General features: G+C 49.5%; 3 protein-coding genes across 3 annotated transcripts; 2 read left to right on the forward strand and 1 right to left on the reverse strand.

Annotated features, from left to right (window-relative positions):
• Positions 1–2,239: 2,239 nt before the first annotated feature.
• CSKMT (citrate synthase lysine methyltransferase) lies at positions 2,240–3,763 on the reverse strand. The gene is made up of 4 exons (XM_019645101.1): positions 3,698–3,763; positions 3,315–3,406; positions 3,079–3,218; positions 2,240–2,911 (listed from the first exon to the last, which is right to left on the reverse strand). Exons 3-4 carry the CDS (start codon positions 3,143–3,145, stop codon positions 2,256–2,258), a joined length of 723 nt encoding a protein of 240 aa, XP_019500646.1. The 5' UTR covers positions 3,146–3,218; positions 3,315–3,406; positions 3,698–3,763; the 3' UTR covers positions 2,240–2,255.
• A 12-nt stretch (positions 3,764–3,775) lies between these two features.
• On the forward strand, positions 3,776–6,473 carry CUNH11orf98 (chromosome unknown C11orf98 homolog). Its single transcript, XM_019645102.1, has 4 exons — positions 3,776–3,905; positions 4,059–4,183; positions 5,945–6,042; positions 6,126–6,473. Exons 1-4 carry the CDS (start codon positions 3,867–3,869, stop codon positions 6,233–6,235), a joined length of 372 nt encoding a protein of 123 aa, XP_019500647.1. The 5' UTR covers positions 3,776–3,866; the 3' UTR covers positions 6,236–6,473.
• Positions 6,474–10,863: 4,390 nt separating this feature from the next.
• Positions 10,864–15,484, forward strand: INTS5 (integrator complex subunit 5). Its single transcript, XM_019645132.1, has 2 exons — positions 10,864–10,992; positions 12,339–15,484. Exons 1-2 carry the CDS (start codon positions 10,913–10,915, stop codon positions 15,316–15,318), a joined length of 3,060 nt encoding a protein of 1,019 aa, XP_019500677.1. The 5' UTR covers positions 10,864–10,912; the 3' UTR covers positions 15,319–15,484.
• The last annotated feature ends 172 nt before the right edge of the window (positions 15,485–15,656 follow it).

The following is a 15,656-nucleotide window of genomic DNA, read 5'->3' on the forward strand; positions in this document are numbered from 1 at the left end:
GCAGTGTCACTGGCCCTCATATGTGGGATCCGAACCGGGGCCCTCTGGTGTCCCAAGCCAGTTCTTAACCATCGCGCCACTCGGCCGGCCCTTAGGATAATTAAATGAGTTTATGTGTAGAGCCTTTAAAATAGTTCCTGACAAAGAGTAAATGCTACATAAATATTCATTAAGACACAAAGAAGCATGTCAACTTGGGGGACCTAGTCAGCAAAGGAGTTAGGAAGTTCTAAGTTTATTATCAAGGTTCTTCTTCACTCACAGGGCTTTCTTTAATCCAGATGCCTTTGTTGATATCCCTACTGCCTTGCCCAGTGTCACCAGGGAGTGAGTAACAATAAAGCTCTTATCCCACCTCTTCAGATTTTCCCCTCCCCTGGAAGGCCCTAGTATGTCATCCTCCTAATCTCCTAGCATGTCATCCTCCTCTCTTCAGAAGCGATTAAGGAGCCAGACTCCAAAGAAGATTAAAGGGACAGTCAATGGGGTGCACTGGGCAGGGGTTCAGAACTCGAGTTCAACCACCCTGCACTTCTAAGATTCAGCACCCATGGACCTTGTAGCAGGGAACAGTGAGGATGGGCCTCTGCCTAGAGATAGCCCAGGCTCCTTCCGCCATCCAGAAAGTCCTAGGCTGATCAACCCTCTCTGGAAGGATAGAGGAGAAATTGACAAGGTTGAAAGTCACCACGATGTTCAGGTTAGTACTTCCCCACCCTGTGTCCCGCTGCTGGCTCGTCCTCCAATTTGGCCCAAGCCCCGTGCTATCCTCATGCAGGTTGTCTCTCAAAATACACATCTTCCCTCCATTGTGGTAGAAGCCTCTGAGGTAAGTGAAGAAGAGAGTGGAGAGCTCTGGTGGCCACATGAGAAGCTGTTGTTCCTCACTGATGATAAGGAAGAAGAGGTTGAAGTCTTTCAGGACCAAAGTGAAGAGCCAGGTGAGGGAAGTGGCTGGTTCAATAGGGCCCTTGTGACCTGGATGTTCTGGGCAGGACCAAGATGGAGAACTCAGTTGTGGCCCCTCCATTAAGCAGTGCCAGTCACACAGATGTTCAGTAAACATCGTTAAGAAAAATGTTAAAGTGCAAGAAACGTCAAGGTGGTTGGCATAGTTGATGAACTTTAGAAGGCAGTCCTGATGTCAAATGGATCATGGTTTTAGATATGTATTTTTAAAATTTAGTTTATTGTGAGGGGAAAAAAGATAATTAAATTACCATAAATCCGACTACACACAGTTAACATTTGGGATGTCTTCTCTTCTAGATTTTCCCATGTCTGTATACTATTATAGAAACTTTTGGGGCAGGATTTACCAAATGCCAGGGACTGTGCTAAACACTTTTACCTCATGATTTTCAGAACCCACTGAGGAAGATACTTTTCCCCTCAGGAGGGAACTGATGCTGTGAAGTTAGGCTCTTCATTATAATTACTGTATTATTTTTTTATAAGCAAAAATTACAAATTTGTAGTTTTCTGTTTTTTTAGTAAAATGTGATTTATTTGATCTGAAGTGAAAACAGAAGCATCGTAAATTCATTTTATTTTTAAAAAATTCAATATTATCGGGAATATTTTTCACTCTTAATGCGCTCTTTAACTTCCCCACCCACCCACCTTTAACCCAGAACTCAGCTGGGGGCAGGAACAGATAGAGCAAGATGCCTCCCGGATTCTTGAGGACAGTGAATGTCAGGAAGCCCCCAACCCTTGCCCTCTCTGGGATCCAGCAACAGGCTTCTGTCTACTCCCATCTCCTGCTTCCAAGGAGCTTTGAGAGTAAGTATTGTTTGTTCTGTTCTCTTTCCCTTGAATATTTCACCTAGGTTTGTTTATGGAGCCCTCCTACCATCCTTTCACAGATGAGAAAAATGAGGCTTCGAGGTTACGCCACTGGGCCACACAAGTCAGTTAATGCTGGGAATTGGATTAGGAATTCCTATCTGCGGCTTTTAGGATATCTAGTTAGTTGGGGGTGGAGAACGAGCCACTTCTATCTTCTCAATTCAGCACTCATCTTGTGCCTGGCCCTGCTAAATGTTCATCTATCACTGTATGTAATCTCCGTAAGTCCAGATATTATTCCTACCTTGCTGAGTAAACTGGGGCACAGAAACAATACTATGTGCACCCAGCTAGTGAATGTGAAGCCAGGCCTGAAATCCTCCCTTTGCAGCCATTTTGCAAAAACAAAGCTCTCTCCACCTCTCCTCACCCAACAGAAACACTAGAGTCAGGACTAAAAGTCTTTAATGAGAGCCTTGAACCAAGTAAGCAAAGTAGGTGATGCCCCTGAAAGGGCCAAGCTCCTGCACAGTCACAGTCCGGCCTTGGGATCCCTGCTCCAGGCAGGGCAGCCGCACATCAGGGTCCTCATCTGAGAACTGAATTAAGGTCCCCTGAGGACTAAGGACCCTCAGGCATTCTGACAGCAGCTGGTGTGCTCCAGGCAGACCACCCCGGGCAACAGCATCCCAGGTGCCTTTGTCCAGCACTAGCTGGAAGGAGCCTGAAGAAGCCACCGGCTCTAAGTTCTGGGCATCAGCCTGCATGAAGTGCAGGCGGGAGGCAGGGTGCCCAGGGTTCAGGGGTGTTTGGCCTTGGCCACCTTCCAGGAGGCTGTTCATGTGGGCCACAGCCACAGGAGAAAAGTCCAGCCCCAGCACGTCCACAGGGTGAGGGCACTTGGTGTAGATGCCTGTACACAGGCTCGAGGTCCCACAGCCCACGTCCAACACACGCAGTGGACAGGCAGCTCGGCCACCATGCAGCAGCGGCAGGAGTAGCCCCTGGGCTTCCTCGTACCCAAAGAACCAGTCGAAGGTGGGGATGCTGCCCAGACGGGGCTGGGCGTGGAGCTTATCCCAGAGGCAGCGGTCCGCCAGGCAGCTACCGGCCAGGGAGCCTGTGGACACGAGTGGAAGGCATGTGTCACCTGGTGCCCGAGTTCTATCAAAGGGCTGCAAAAATGGCGCAATGTAACCAGGGGTTTTAAGAGCCACGATTTCAGGGACTAGACTCTTGGGTCACTTGGAACCCAGCTTGCCCTCCCACTCTGTCCCTCTTTCCTACCCGCCAAAGCGCGGCGCGTTCCCGCAGCCAAGGTCGCCGAGTGGAGGGTTCCGCGGAGCGAAGCCATCCACAGGTGCCGGCAAGGTCGGCCAGAGAATGTTCTGCGCAGTGTCGCGAGCACTCCGGCAGAGGCCTGAAGTCTAAGGAAAAATTTGCAAAATCCGCTTTGCGAAATAACGAGTTCGTATAGCCTCCCTATGTCTGCAGCCTCGTAAAAAAAGAACGCGGACACACACCTATTACTGTACGAAAGGCCTTTATTGATTGCAACCGGAAGTGGAACAGGAAGGGCTCCGGCCGCTCCGGATCCTGGGGCGGTTTCACAGACCTGAAATCAAAGGAGAAGGCGTGAGCACACCAGGGAGGTGTTCCCTTAGCCTCGCTCGGTTGTGCCCTGCTTCTAGGAGCCTAGTGTCCCGGCGCTTGAGGATAGAACCGGCGGATTGGAAGCCGCCGGCACCGAAGACATGACGCCGAGGGGGCCGGAGCCCCTTCCCTCTGCCTCCATACATTACAGGGATCGAGACCGAACACCCGATCCCCGCCAAGAAGAGGAGGGTCCGCAGGCACAGCCCAGAAACCCCACACCGCCGCGTTGGCCAGCAAACAGAAACCTTACCTACTTCTTTGCAGCCTTCAAGAGGCTTGAAAGCGGGCCCATTTCCTTTATATAGCACCAGGACCCGCCCCCAAGCTGCAATTGGCTCGCGGGGGGCTGAGGGGCGGGGACTATACGGACTACGCGCAGAGCGGAAATACGGAACCAAAGCGTGCTACACCGCTCAGCGATGGGTGCTCCGGGAGGGAAGATCAACCGGCCCCGAACGGTGACCGTGTGGGAGCACCGACTTTATTTCCCGAGTGTCCCGAAGCCCTCTAATCTCGTCCCAGATAGGATCGATAACCCTGAGTCTATGGTGCGGGGGGTACCAGGTCGCGGTGCGCGGCCTCCCTCTGATTAGCGTTTTCCTTCCTCGCAGGAGCTGAAAAAGAAACTGTTCAAGCGACGGCGGGTGTTGAACCGGGAGCGGCGACTGAAGCACCGGGTGGTTGGGGCTGTGATAGACGAAGGGCTGATCACGCGGCATCACCTCAAGAAGCGGGCGTGAGTGCCATGCTCCTCTTCCCCTTGGTCCTCCCTACCGAGTCTCTTTCCCCTTCCCTGCCCAGCTCTGGAGCAGCTAACAGCTCTCTGCTTTCGTTGTGCACTGGCCTTTATGCAAGGAGCGTGCCTGCTGTATTTGTGCCTAAACTCTGCTAGCCTCTCCACTATACCAGTAGCTCACAACCTTTCTTGGGGTGTTGGACCCCATTGAGAATCATAAGGAGAGCCGTCGAATTTCCCATCTCCCCAAGAAAAATTGTGCATTCACAAAGATTTTTGTAAGTAAAAATTAAAGCTGACACAGAAGTCTGCATACAATGGATGAATTTTCACAGAGGCACATATGGGATTTTGCATATAATCTTCAAGGCCCCCTGAATCTTGGGGAAGAGTTCTCATCCCATCCTTTCAATGGCTTCCTTATTATCAACGTAATAAATAATAAAGGTCTTTTTTTCTGCTTCCTGGTACAGAACTCCCTAAAACCCTTGGAGTGATAGTGTCTATTTCATTAGGAGCCCCTTTTGAGCACATCTAGGTTTATGTTAATGAGTGACAGGGTGGGGCCGGTCACCAGTGAAACCTAGTGGTTAGAGGATTGGAAATGTAAGCATCGCCCACTGACTGATCTCTGGGAAGTGGATTGAGGACAGGTGTGGTTGCTGGTGAGTAAGCTCTAAAAACTATTGAACAACAGAGATTTGATGAGCTTCCTGGTTGGTGAGCTGGTAGAGGAGCTGGGAAGGTGGCTCACCTGCAGAGAGCATGTAAACTCTTGGCTCCTTTCCCATACCTTGCCCTATGCATCTCTTCCATCTGGCTGTTCCTGAGTTGTATCTTTTTATAATAAATTAGTAAGGGCTGGCCGAGTGACGCATTGGTTAGGAGTTGGCTTGGGATGCCAGCTCTGAGCAGCAGGGCCCCAGGTTCAGATCCCACATGAGGGCCAGTGATGCTGCGCCCTCTACAGCTAAGATGGTGAACAGTAGCTTGACCTGGAGCTGGGCTGCTGTGATTCGCCTGTGACAGCGTAGGCTGCAGCCCCTGCTGCAGTGGGCTGCTTTTAGCTACCGTGAGTGGCCGGCAGCCAGCATAAGCTGCCATGAGCGGTCATCCAATGGCTGGCGACTGCCTCACCCGGGAAGAGCGCAATAATACCAACATGGGCCGGTGAAGCAACGTCCTCCACAACTAGACTGAAAAACAAAAGGATAGCAACTTGTCTGTTCCTCTTCCCCAATTCCCCAACACTGTTCCCTTCCCCCAATTCCCCAATAAAATCTTTTTAAAAAATAAAATAAATTAGTAAATGCAAGTAAATGTTTCCCTGAGTTCTGTGAACAAAGTATCATATCTGAGAAGGGGATTGTGAGAATTCTGACTTATAGCTGGTGGGTCAGAAGCACAGGTAATAACATACTATCTCCAGGGAGATAGTGTCAGAACTGAGTTAAATATGTAGGACACTCAGTCACTGTCCTCTGAGAATTGGGGAATTGCTTAATGTGGAAAAAAAAACGACCCATATCTGGTGTCAGAAGTATTGAGAATAGAGAAAAATAGTTTTACCTTACAAGTTTCTACAATATACTAAAATTTAACTTTAAATGGTAAGTACTTTATGTACTGAGAGTAAACTCACTACCTTAGAGCCCAGATTTTCAAACAGTTATTTGACGTGGATCCAAAGACCTTTTCAATAGCCAGAACCATTTGTGTGGTTCATGTTAACCTGTGTCTTTGCTTCTACCAACCTTTCAGGTCCAGTGCACGTGCCAACATTACTCTGTCTGGGAAAAAGCGCAGAAAACTGCTCCAGCAGATCCGGCTTGCCCAGAAAGAGAAAGCAGCCATGGAAGGTGAGGCAGGGCACAGAGGTGGGGTGAGGGGGCAGCCTGGATCCCCTTGGGTTCTTTACTGCTGCTTCTTTCTCTTTGCTCAGTGGAAGCCCCGGCAAAGCCAGCCAGAACTACTGAACCACAGCCCAAAGCGCAAAAGAAGACAAAAGTCCCCCAGGATGTAGACATGGAGGACATTGAAGATGAGAGTTAAATCTCTCACCCTTTTTACCAGAAGATTCTCAACTGGAGCCAGGAGGACTCAGTGGTTGTTTCAGAAGACTTTCGAGAAAACATTGCACTTTTTCACTCTCCCCAGATTCCTCTTCCATAATGACCTAGTGACCTGCCATGGAGGGATGTATTGAGAGGAAGAGTGGAGAAGAAAGATAGAAGAGGGGGTTCCTCAGCAGTCAAGTCCATTTGTAATAAAGCCCTAGAGTTCTCACTGAGATGTGTGTGATTAAATGTAGGGATGGGCTTGGGCCATGATTTACCAGTTTTTAACATTTTGCTACACTTGTTTTATCCCTTTTTACATACTTGCAAATATGTATGTGTGAGTATGTATCTTTGTTGTTTTTGCTAACTCATTTAAAAATCAAATGCAGAGGTTTGATCCCAAAGGACATTCTTCTGTATAGCAAAAATACTATTATTACACCTAAGACTTTTAACATTGGTGAAATAGCTAATATTCAGTTTTTCATATTCAAGTTTTCTCAGTTGTTCTGGTAATGTTGGTTTTTGTTTGTTTGTTTTTTAGCTGAGCCATCCTGCCACCTGTTGGTAGCTCAGCAGCAGCTTAGCTTGGGCCAGGAATCGAACCGGCGACCCTGTTGCTCAGATCGCACTCTTTTTTTTTAAAGATTTTTATTGGGGGAAGGGGAACAGACAAGTTGCTCTCCTTTTGTTCTTCAGTCTAGTTGTGGAGGACATTGCTTCACTGGCTCAAGTTGGCACCATCATTGCGCTCTTCCCAGGCAAGGCAGATCAGTCGCCGGCTGCTCACTGCGGCTGCTGGCCGCTCCCGCTGGCTGCTGGCTACACACATGGTAGCCCATGGCAACCCACTGCCTGCAGAGGCTGCAGCCTACGCTGTCGCCGGCGACTCACAGCAGCCCAGCTCCAGGTTGAGCTGTTGTTCAGCATCTTAGCTGTAGAGGGCAGTGTCACTGGCCCTCATATGTGGGATCCGAACCGGGGTCCTCTGGCATCCCAAGCCAGCTCTTAACCAACGCGTCACTCGGCCAGCCCAGAGCTTGCACTCTCGAGCGAGCTATTAACCAACTGAGCCACTTAGCTGGCCCAAATGATGTTATTTTGAAGAGTCCAGCCTAATTTTATTTATTTAATAATACCCCACAACTTGGGTTTGAGTGTTTCCATGTGTTTCTTCATAATTAGGTTTAGGTTAAGCAGTTTTTTGGGGGGAATTTCTACATAGATGATTTTGTTTATATCTCATTGTATTACATCAGGAAGTACAGTGGACCCTTGAACAACAGGGGTTTGAACTGTACAAGTCTACTTACATGCAGATTCTTTTCAATAAATACTGTAAATGTATTTTCCTTATGATTGTCTTTTCTCAAGCTTTATTTTAAGAAAACAGTGTATAATGCATATAACATACAAAATATGCATTAATTTATTGTTTATGCTATCGGTAAGACTTCTGGTCAACAGTGGTCTATTAAGTTTTGGGGGAGTCAAAAGTTATATGAGGATTTTTGACTGTGGCAGCGGGGGTCAACATCCCTAACCCCACTTTCAAGAGTCAACCATGTGTAATATCAGTTTGTCTCATTGGTGATTCTAATGGGTAGAAACTTGGTTAAGTGGGTGTCTGTCATATTTCTCCACTGTTAAGGTACTCTTTCCCTTTGTAGTTAATAAGTAATCTGTGGAGTAATAGTCGAGATTGTAATGAATACCCTATTCCCCAGTGATCTTTCATCCAGTGACTTTAGCATCCATGATGATTTTCACCTGAATTAGTTGCTGCAAAACGATTTTTCTAATTCTGTCATTCACTCATATTATTATTCATTTGACTTTCTGTAAGGAAAACCCCTCCCTTTTTTTAATATCACTAGATTTAATTATTTTTCAACATGTTATAATCCATTTCGATCATTTTTTCATGCTCAAAATCATGCCAAATTTGGCCTGCAGGAGCCTCCTCAAGGTAATCTCTGTCCTTTGACACAACATCAGTATCTGAGCACTTCCTTGCTTTCTAGCACAATGAGATGTTCCAGGCTCACCTACTACCTACCCTGGTCGCAAATTTGGAATCAGCCATTTTTCCAGAGAAACAGTATTATGCCCAGTTTTGAACACAGGAGAAATACTTTGAAACTGAACTGTATTCAAATGCAGTAAGGAGAGGAGAGGAGGAGTTAGGAGGGAGAAGAAAAGACGTTTTCAACACCTTAGTATGGCCATCCTTCATAATTTTGTTCTCCCTGCACCCAAGGCAGGAAGGAACTTGCTATGAAGAGTTTCTCTATCTGGCATTATGCTAAGTCCTTTACATAAATGACCTCAAGTTGTTTTTGCACAAAGTCTGTAAGATATGAGGCATTATGCTCATTTTATAGGTTAATAAAATGGGGGGGGGGACTCCAAATAGATGAGTCACTTGCTCAGGGTTACATTGCTAATAAATAGCAGGCGTGAATCCACATCTGCCCAACTCCAAAATGAGCACCTTTAGATTATGAAATCCTCAAGAGCAAGGACCACACAATAGTCTTATAGCTGGAAAAACTTATGTGGTTCAAAAGCTTCCTTTTACAGATCAAAAGTTGAGGCCCAGAGAATAGAAGTGTCGGATCCAAGTTTGAGGCAGAAATTGCTTCATATTTACTATCTTAAAACAGTTCTTGCTGGTAGGTAGTACATACACTTTGTGAGTGATTGAACTTCTAAAATTTAAGAACAAATGAATAATTAGTCATTTGGCTTTCAAAACACAATCACTTCAAGAGTGTCTTTAGGAGGGCGGCTGGTTAGCTCAGTTGGTTAGAGTGCAGTGCTCATAGCACCAAGATTGCGGGTTTGGTCCCCACATGGGCCACTGGGTTGGGCCCTCCACAACTAGATTGAAATAACTACTTGACTTGGAGCTGATGGGTCCTGGAAAAACACACTGTTCGCCACCCCCCGCCACACACAAAAGTATCTTCAGTTTCAGTTAAAACAGAAATTAGGGCCGGCCGAGTGGTGCGATGGTTAAGAACTGGCTTGGGATGCCAGAGGGCCCCGGTTCGGATCCCACATATGAGGGCCAGTGACTCTGCCTTCCACAGCTAAGATGCTGAACAACAGCTCAACCTGGAGCTGGACTGCTGTGAGTCGCCAGCGACGGCGTAGGCTGCAGCCCCTGTGGCAGTGGGTTGCCATGGGCTACTGTGTGTAGCCAGCAGCCAGTGTGAGCGACCAGCAGCCAGCGTGAGAGGCCAGCAGCCGCAGTGAGCGGCTGTCCAGAAGCCGGCGACTGATCTGCCTAGCCTGGGAAGAGCGCAATGATGGTGCCAACTTGGGCCAGTGAAGCAACGTCCTCCACAACTAGACTGAAGAACAAAAACGACAGCAACTTGTCTGTTCCCCTTCCCCCAATTCCCCAGCACTGTTCCCATCCCCCCAATTCCCTAATTAAAAAACAAAACAAAACAAAACAGAAATTAAATTAAATTCTTCATCAACAAAGACCTGTTTTTATGAAATAAGAAAAAGGAAAAGAAAAAAAGTATCTTTAGGACCTACCATCTGGTGTGATTTTTAACATACTTCCGTTGAGAACAGTAAGCCCTCTGGTTAATATAGGCCTCAGAACCTACTTTCCTTTTCTTCAGCTGGCTACTTATTAAGAACCTACTAAGTGCCAAGCAGACACTCCTTGTTGTAGGTGATGAAGATAGCCTTTAACAAAATAGGCAAAATCCCTGCTTTCAAAGAGCTTATTTTCTGGAGTTTATTTAACAAATATAACAAAAAAAACCCCCTAATGTTTATTAAGTGCTTGCTTACTATTGTAGGTACTAAATGTTATACAATGAACATACTACCCAGTTTCAATTTTCTCAACCCTGTGAGTTAGTTGTACTATTATCATCCTCATTTACAGAAGAAGAAACAGACATTGAGAGGTTAAGTACCCAGTCAATAAATGGAAGAGATGGAATTTAGGTAGACTGGACGGAGTGGGAGCTCTTGATGAGGTGTACTAACTCCTCACATAGTTGCCAAGCTTCCGTTCTGCAGGCATGAGGATGTGAGATACAAAAGCCCCTGCGCTGGGAGGTTGGGGAGACAGCAAAGCCTAAAAAATGGAGACTGATAGAAGGATTGTAGTGCCAACCTAGGTCTGGGAAAACACCTGGACTTTCTCTCCCTCCTCTTCTCTTCACCTCTTACAAATTGTCTCTTTCTTTCCGTCTCTTTTCTGCTCTCCCCTCCCTTCTCTCATTTAACTGCTTTTTACACTGTCACTGATTCTTGATGAAAATGTTTCCTAATGCTTCATTTTTAAAAAAACTTGTGAAGCTGAACATTTTGAATTTTGGGCGTTAGTAGAAATTATTAAAGCCAACTGTGAAGGACAGCAGCTAGCATTAGTCTGTGCATCAATGGTCCTTTGGTGAAGGGGAAGAGGTTGCGTTGAGCGCAGGTTGGCTTCCCGCTGTGATCTTCACAGTCTGGCCAGCTCTGGAACTTTGGCACTGCGCGCACTGTCCGGAACCAATATATGAGAGTCGCGGAACACGCCGGATTGGTTTTCTTGAGAGGCCTGGTCGCTGGTTCCTTTCAGGTTCCCCGTCAACGCGCATGCGCTGCCTGCGCTCCGCCGCTCCCGCCTCGGGCTCGGGCTAAGGGCTCCGGGATGTCCGCGTTGTGCGACCCTCCCGGGGCCCCAGGGCCTCCCGGGCCTGCCCCAGCCACCCACGGTCCCGCGCCGCTCAGGTAGTCAGAGCCCCTGGCATCTTCCCCCACCGCGCGGCCCCGCGCCGATCCCCAGCCTTCTCGGCAGAAACCCAGATCCTACCTCGAGAACTCGCGTTAGGGTTCTCAGAGATTCCTGTTTGGGTCTTCCCAGAACTCAGGGACTGCCTCACCAAAACTCTGGGCTCCAGTGCCCTCACTCCAAAGATCTTGGTACTGCCTCCCCCTAAACTCCAATGCCTAGGTACCCCGGACCCTGGCCTTGCTCTCCAAATATTGGGGATATCAGAATTCTTGGGAACCCTGCCCCTTTTAGACCTGAAGGAACCCAGGGTCTCCTGACTTCGTGGAGACTTTCTGAGCACCCAGGCCTAGAAACCCACAGAATGCTTCTTTTAAGCCTTCCCCTGGTCTTTCAACTGAAACACTCCTCTCACCTTGGGGTGCTATTTATTTGTTTATTTATTTATTTATTTATTTTGAGGAACCAGAGAGGAATGGCACAGTCAGAACTATCAGCCCCTAGAGGATACTGTCTTCTTTGGCAGAAAGGGCAATCAATAAGAGGAAGGGGCTTCTGAACCTCTAAGACTGAACCCATATGTTTTGGGAGGAGAAGGGTTGAAAGGCCCTTGTCTGTGCCCTGGGACACCCTGATTCCTAGGCACATTGAGGGTGCTGGGAAGGTGGCTGTCGTTGATGTGGAATCCAAGTGGTGGGTAGTTAGGATGCTTGCAGAATATGGGGAGAAACAGCTATTAGGAGGGAAAGCCCTTAGTAAGGGACAAGTTTGACCTTAAGATTTTCTTTCCATTAAGAGTAAAATTCAGGGTGCTTGTGTTCTGGTGGGGAGTGCAGTAAAGTTGGAAAGGTGTTTTTAAAGCAGATGTAATATGAATACAAAATATACTTAGTCAATTCAATAGAAATTTATTGAGTACTTCCCATATACCAGGCACATCCATAGAAGGGGATTCAGTGTTAAAGAGCACCAAATGGTTACTACCCTCTTGGAGCTTCTAATTACTTAACTTTGGTTTCCTTATCTGTAAAATGGGATCATAATAGTACTTACCTTATTGGGGTGGATTGAAATAATACATATCAAGTATTTAAAACAGTACCTGACACATTCGAAGAGTTATCTAATATTGATATTATTATTGAAAACAATAGATAGCATTTATTGAGTGATTAGTGTGAAATAGATATGGTGCTTAAGTGCTTTATGAACATTATCTCATAAGGGGAGGTACAGTTAGCCCTATTTTACATAAAAAAGGAACAACTTCATGGAGGGAGGGAATATATATAATTTGCCAAACATCTCCCAACACGCTAAGTCTGCTTCTCTTGTTTCCTTATAGTGCTCAGGAGCTGTCCCAGGAAATCAAGGCTTTTCTGAGTGGTGTCGACCCCATTCTGGGCCACCAACTCTCGGCCCGGGAACATGCTCGCTGTGGTCTTCTCCTGCTCCGCTCTTTGCCACCTGCTCGGGCTGCCGTGCTTGACCACTTGCGAAGCGTTTTTGATGAAAGTGTTCGGGCCCACCTGGCTGCCCTGGATGAAAGCCCTGTGGCTGGCCCACCTCATCTCCGTCCACCCCCACCCTCCCATGTCCCTGCTGGGGGACCTGGTCTAGAGGATGTGGTGCAGGAAGTGCAGCAGGTGCTGTCTGAGTTCATTCGGGCCAACCCAAAGGCTTGGGCCCCAGTGATTAGTGCATGGTCCATTGACCTCATGGGGCAACTCAGCAGCACATACTCAGGCCAGCACCAGCGTGTGCCCCATGCCACTGGCTCTCTCAACGAATTGCTGCAGCTGTGGATGGGCTGTCCGGCCACACGTACATTAATGGACATCTATGTTCAGTGCCTCTCGGCTCTCATTGGAAGTTGCCCAGATGCCTGCGTGGATGCCTTGTTGGATACCTCTGTCCAGCATTCCCCACACTTTGACTGGGTTGTGGCCCATATTGGCTCTTCTTTTCCTGGCACCATCATCTCCCGAGTTCTCTCCTGTGGCCTTAAGGACTTCTGTGTTCACGGTGGGGCTGGAGGTGGAGCTGGTGGCAGTGGTGGCAGCTCTTCTCAAACCCCTTGTACAGACCCCTTCCCTGGATCTCCTGCTATCCCTGGGGAGAAGCGGGTGCCCAAGATTGCCTCAGTTGTTGGCATTCTAGGGCACCTGGCCTCCCGCCACGGAGACAGCATCCGACGGGAGCTCCTGCGAATGTTCCATGATAGCCTGGCAGGGGGCACTGGGGGCCGGAGTGGAGACCCCTCCCTTCAGGCCACAGTTCCCTTTCTCCTGCAGCTGGCAGTCATGTCACCAGCTTTGCTGGGCACAGTCTCTGGAGAGCTGGTGGATTGCCTTAAGCCCCCAGTTGTGCTGAGCCAGCTGCAGCAACACCTGCAGGGATTTCCCCGAGAAGAGCTGGACAACATGCTGAACCTGGCTGTGCACCTGGTGAGCCAGGCCTCTGGGGCAGGTGCCTACCGCCTGTTGCAGTTCCTGGTGGACACAGCCATGCCTGCCTCAGTCATTACCACCCAGGGCCTGGCTGTGCCAGACACCGTGCGTGAGGCCTGTGACCGGCTGATCCAGCTGCTGCTGCTACACCTGCAAAAACTAGTTCATCACCGGGGAGGGTCTCCTGGGGAAGGTGTGCTGGGCCCACCTCCACCCCCCCGCCCTGTGCCCTTTCTAGATGCGCTAAGAAACCATGTTGGAGAGCTGTGTGGAGAGACATTACGATTGGAACGAAAGCGCTTTCTCTGGCAACACCAGCTCCTGGGCCTGCTCTCTGTCTACACCCGGCCTAGCTGTGGACCTGAGGCCTTGGGCCACCTCCTGAGCCGAGCCCGAAGCCCTGAAGAGTTGAGTTTGGCCACTCAATTATATGCAGGACTGGTTGTCAGTCTCTCTGGCCTCCTGCCCCTGGCCTTCCGAAGCTGCCTGGCTCGGGTGCATGCAGGGACTTTGCAGCCTCCCTTCACGGCGCGGTTCCTGCGCAACTTGGCTCTGCTAGTGGGGTGGGAACAGCAGGGTGATGAGGGTTCTGCAGCCCTAGGGGCCCGGTTTGGGGAGTCTGCCTCAGCCCATCTGTCTGACCTGGCTCCTCTCCTGCTACATCCTGAGGAGGAAATAGCTGAAGCTGCTGCCTCCCTCCTGGCCATTTGTCCCTTTCCTCCAGAAGCCCTGTCCCCCTCCCAACTCCTGGGACTTGTGAGAGCTGGAGTGCATCGATTCTTTGCCTCTCTGAGGCTGCATGGTCCCCCAGGTGTGGCTTCGGCCTCCCAGCTTCTTACCCGGCTCTCTCATACCTCCCCTGCTGGGCTTAAGGCTGTCTTGCAGCTGCTAGTTGAGGGAGCCTTACATCGTGGCAACACAGAACTGTTTGGAGGGGAAATGGATGAGGACAATGAGACTCTTTCAGTTGTGTCAGCTTCTTTGGCTTCTGCCTCCCTTTTGGACACAAACCGACGGCACACTGCAGCTGTGCCAGGTCCTGGAGGGATTTGGTCTGTTTTCCACGCTGGAGTCATCGGCCGTGGCCTAAAGCCACCCAAGTTTGTCCAGTCACGAAATCAGCAGGAAGTGATCTATAACACCCAGAGCCTCCTCAGCCTCCTGGTGCACTGTTGTAGTGTCCCTGGGGACACTGAATGTGGGGGTTGCTGGGGGGCTCCGACCCTGAGCCCGGAGGCAGCCAAAGCAGTGGCAGTGACCTTGGTGGAGAGTGTGTGTCCTGATGCAGCTGGTGCTGAGCTAGCCTGGCCCCCTGAAGAACAGGCCAGGGCCACCGTGGAGCGGGATCTCCGCATTGGCCGGCGTTTCCGGGAACAGCCCCTGCTCTTTGAGCTGTTAAAGCTGGTAGCAGCTGCTCCCCCAGCCCTGTGTTACTGCTCCGTGCTGCTGCGCGGGCTGCTGGCTGCCCTCTTGGGCCATTGGGAAGCCTCTCGCCACCCTGATACAGCCCATTCTCCCTGGCACCTGGAGGCATCCTGCACCCTGGTGGCTGTCATGGCTGAGGGAAGCCTCTTGCCACCAGCCCTGGGTAATATGCATGAGGTATTTAGCCAACTGGCACCTTTTGAAGTGCGTCTGCTGCTGCTCAGTGTCTGGGGCTTTCTCCGGGAACATGGGCCCTTGCCTCAGAAGTTCATCTTCCAGTCAGAGCGGGGTCGCTTCATCCGGGACTTCTCCAGGGAGGGTGGGGGTGAGGGTGGACCCCATCTGGCTGTGCTGCACAGTGTCCTCCACCGCAACATTGACCGCCTGGGCCTTTTCTCTGGCCGTTTCCAGGCACCTTCGCCATCCACTCTGCTTCGGCAAGGGACATAGCTTTTTCCATGCTCCAGAAGCTTAGGGACTTTTGAGCAGTGAGACGGGGCCAGGGTGCTGCAGAAAGATGGAAGTTTCTCTTCTAAGACCTTGGCATAAGGAGCGCTGTCACTTTTCTTTCCCCGCCTTTTTTTTTTCTAAATAAAATTTGCCGATTTGAGAAAAACAGAGTCCAGTGCCTCTGTCTGATACTTAGACCTAGTAAAGTGGGACAGTGCCTGGCTCTGGACAATACCGCCCCCTCCCTTCAGCCACGCCCCCTTGCTAGCTTTTAGAGTGCTCGCTCCGCCAGTGGGCCAATGGGACAGCCGCCCGACCGTTCTTGGGCTGGGCCAATC

The sequence above is a fragment of the Hipposideros armiger genome, unplaced genomic scaffold (genome assembly GCF_001890085.2).
Source record: "Hipposideros armiger isolate ML-2016 unplaced genomic scaffold, ASM189008v1 scaffold_93, whole genome shotgun sequence".
Classification (NCBI taxonomy): domain Eukaryota; kingdom Metazoa; phylum Chordata; class Mammalia; order Chiroptera; family Hipposideridae; genus Hipposideros; species Hipposideros armiger.

Bases quoted from the DNA above. Each gene is read 5' to 3' on its own strand.
- CSKMT (XM_019645101.1), bottom strand. From the start codon at position 3,145: ATGGCTTCGCTCCGCGGAACCCTCCACTCGGCGACCTTGGCTGCGGGA. The intron at 2,912-3,078 runs GTAGGAAAGAGG...TCGTGTCCACAG, and splicing joins AACGCGCCGCGCTTTGGCGG to GCTCCCTGGCCGGTAGCTGC.
- CUNH11orf98 (XM_019645102.1), top strand. From the start codon at position 3,867: ATGGGTGCTCCGGGAGGGAAGATCAACCGGCCCCGAACG. The intron at 3,906-4,058 runs GTGACCGTGTGG...CCTTCCTCGCAG, and splicing joins AGATCAACCGGCCCCGAACG to GAGCTGAAAAAGAAACTGTT. The intron at 4,184-5,944 runs GTGAGTGCCATG...CCAACCTTTCAG, and splicing joins CATCACCTCAAGAAGCGGGC to GTCCAGTGCACGTGCCAACA.
- INTS5 (XM_019645132.1), top strand. From the start codon at position 10,913: ATGTCCGCGTTGTGCGACCCTCCCGGGGCCCCAGGGCCTCCCGGGCCT. The intron at 10,993-12,338 runs GTAGTCAGAGCC...GTTTCCTTATAG, and splicing joins CACGGTCCCGCGCCGCTCAG to TGCTCAGGAGCTGTCCCAGG.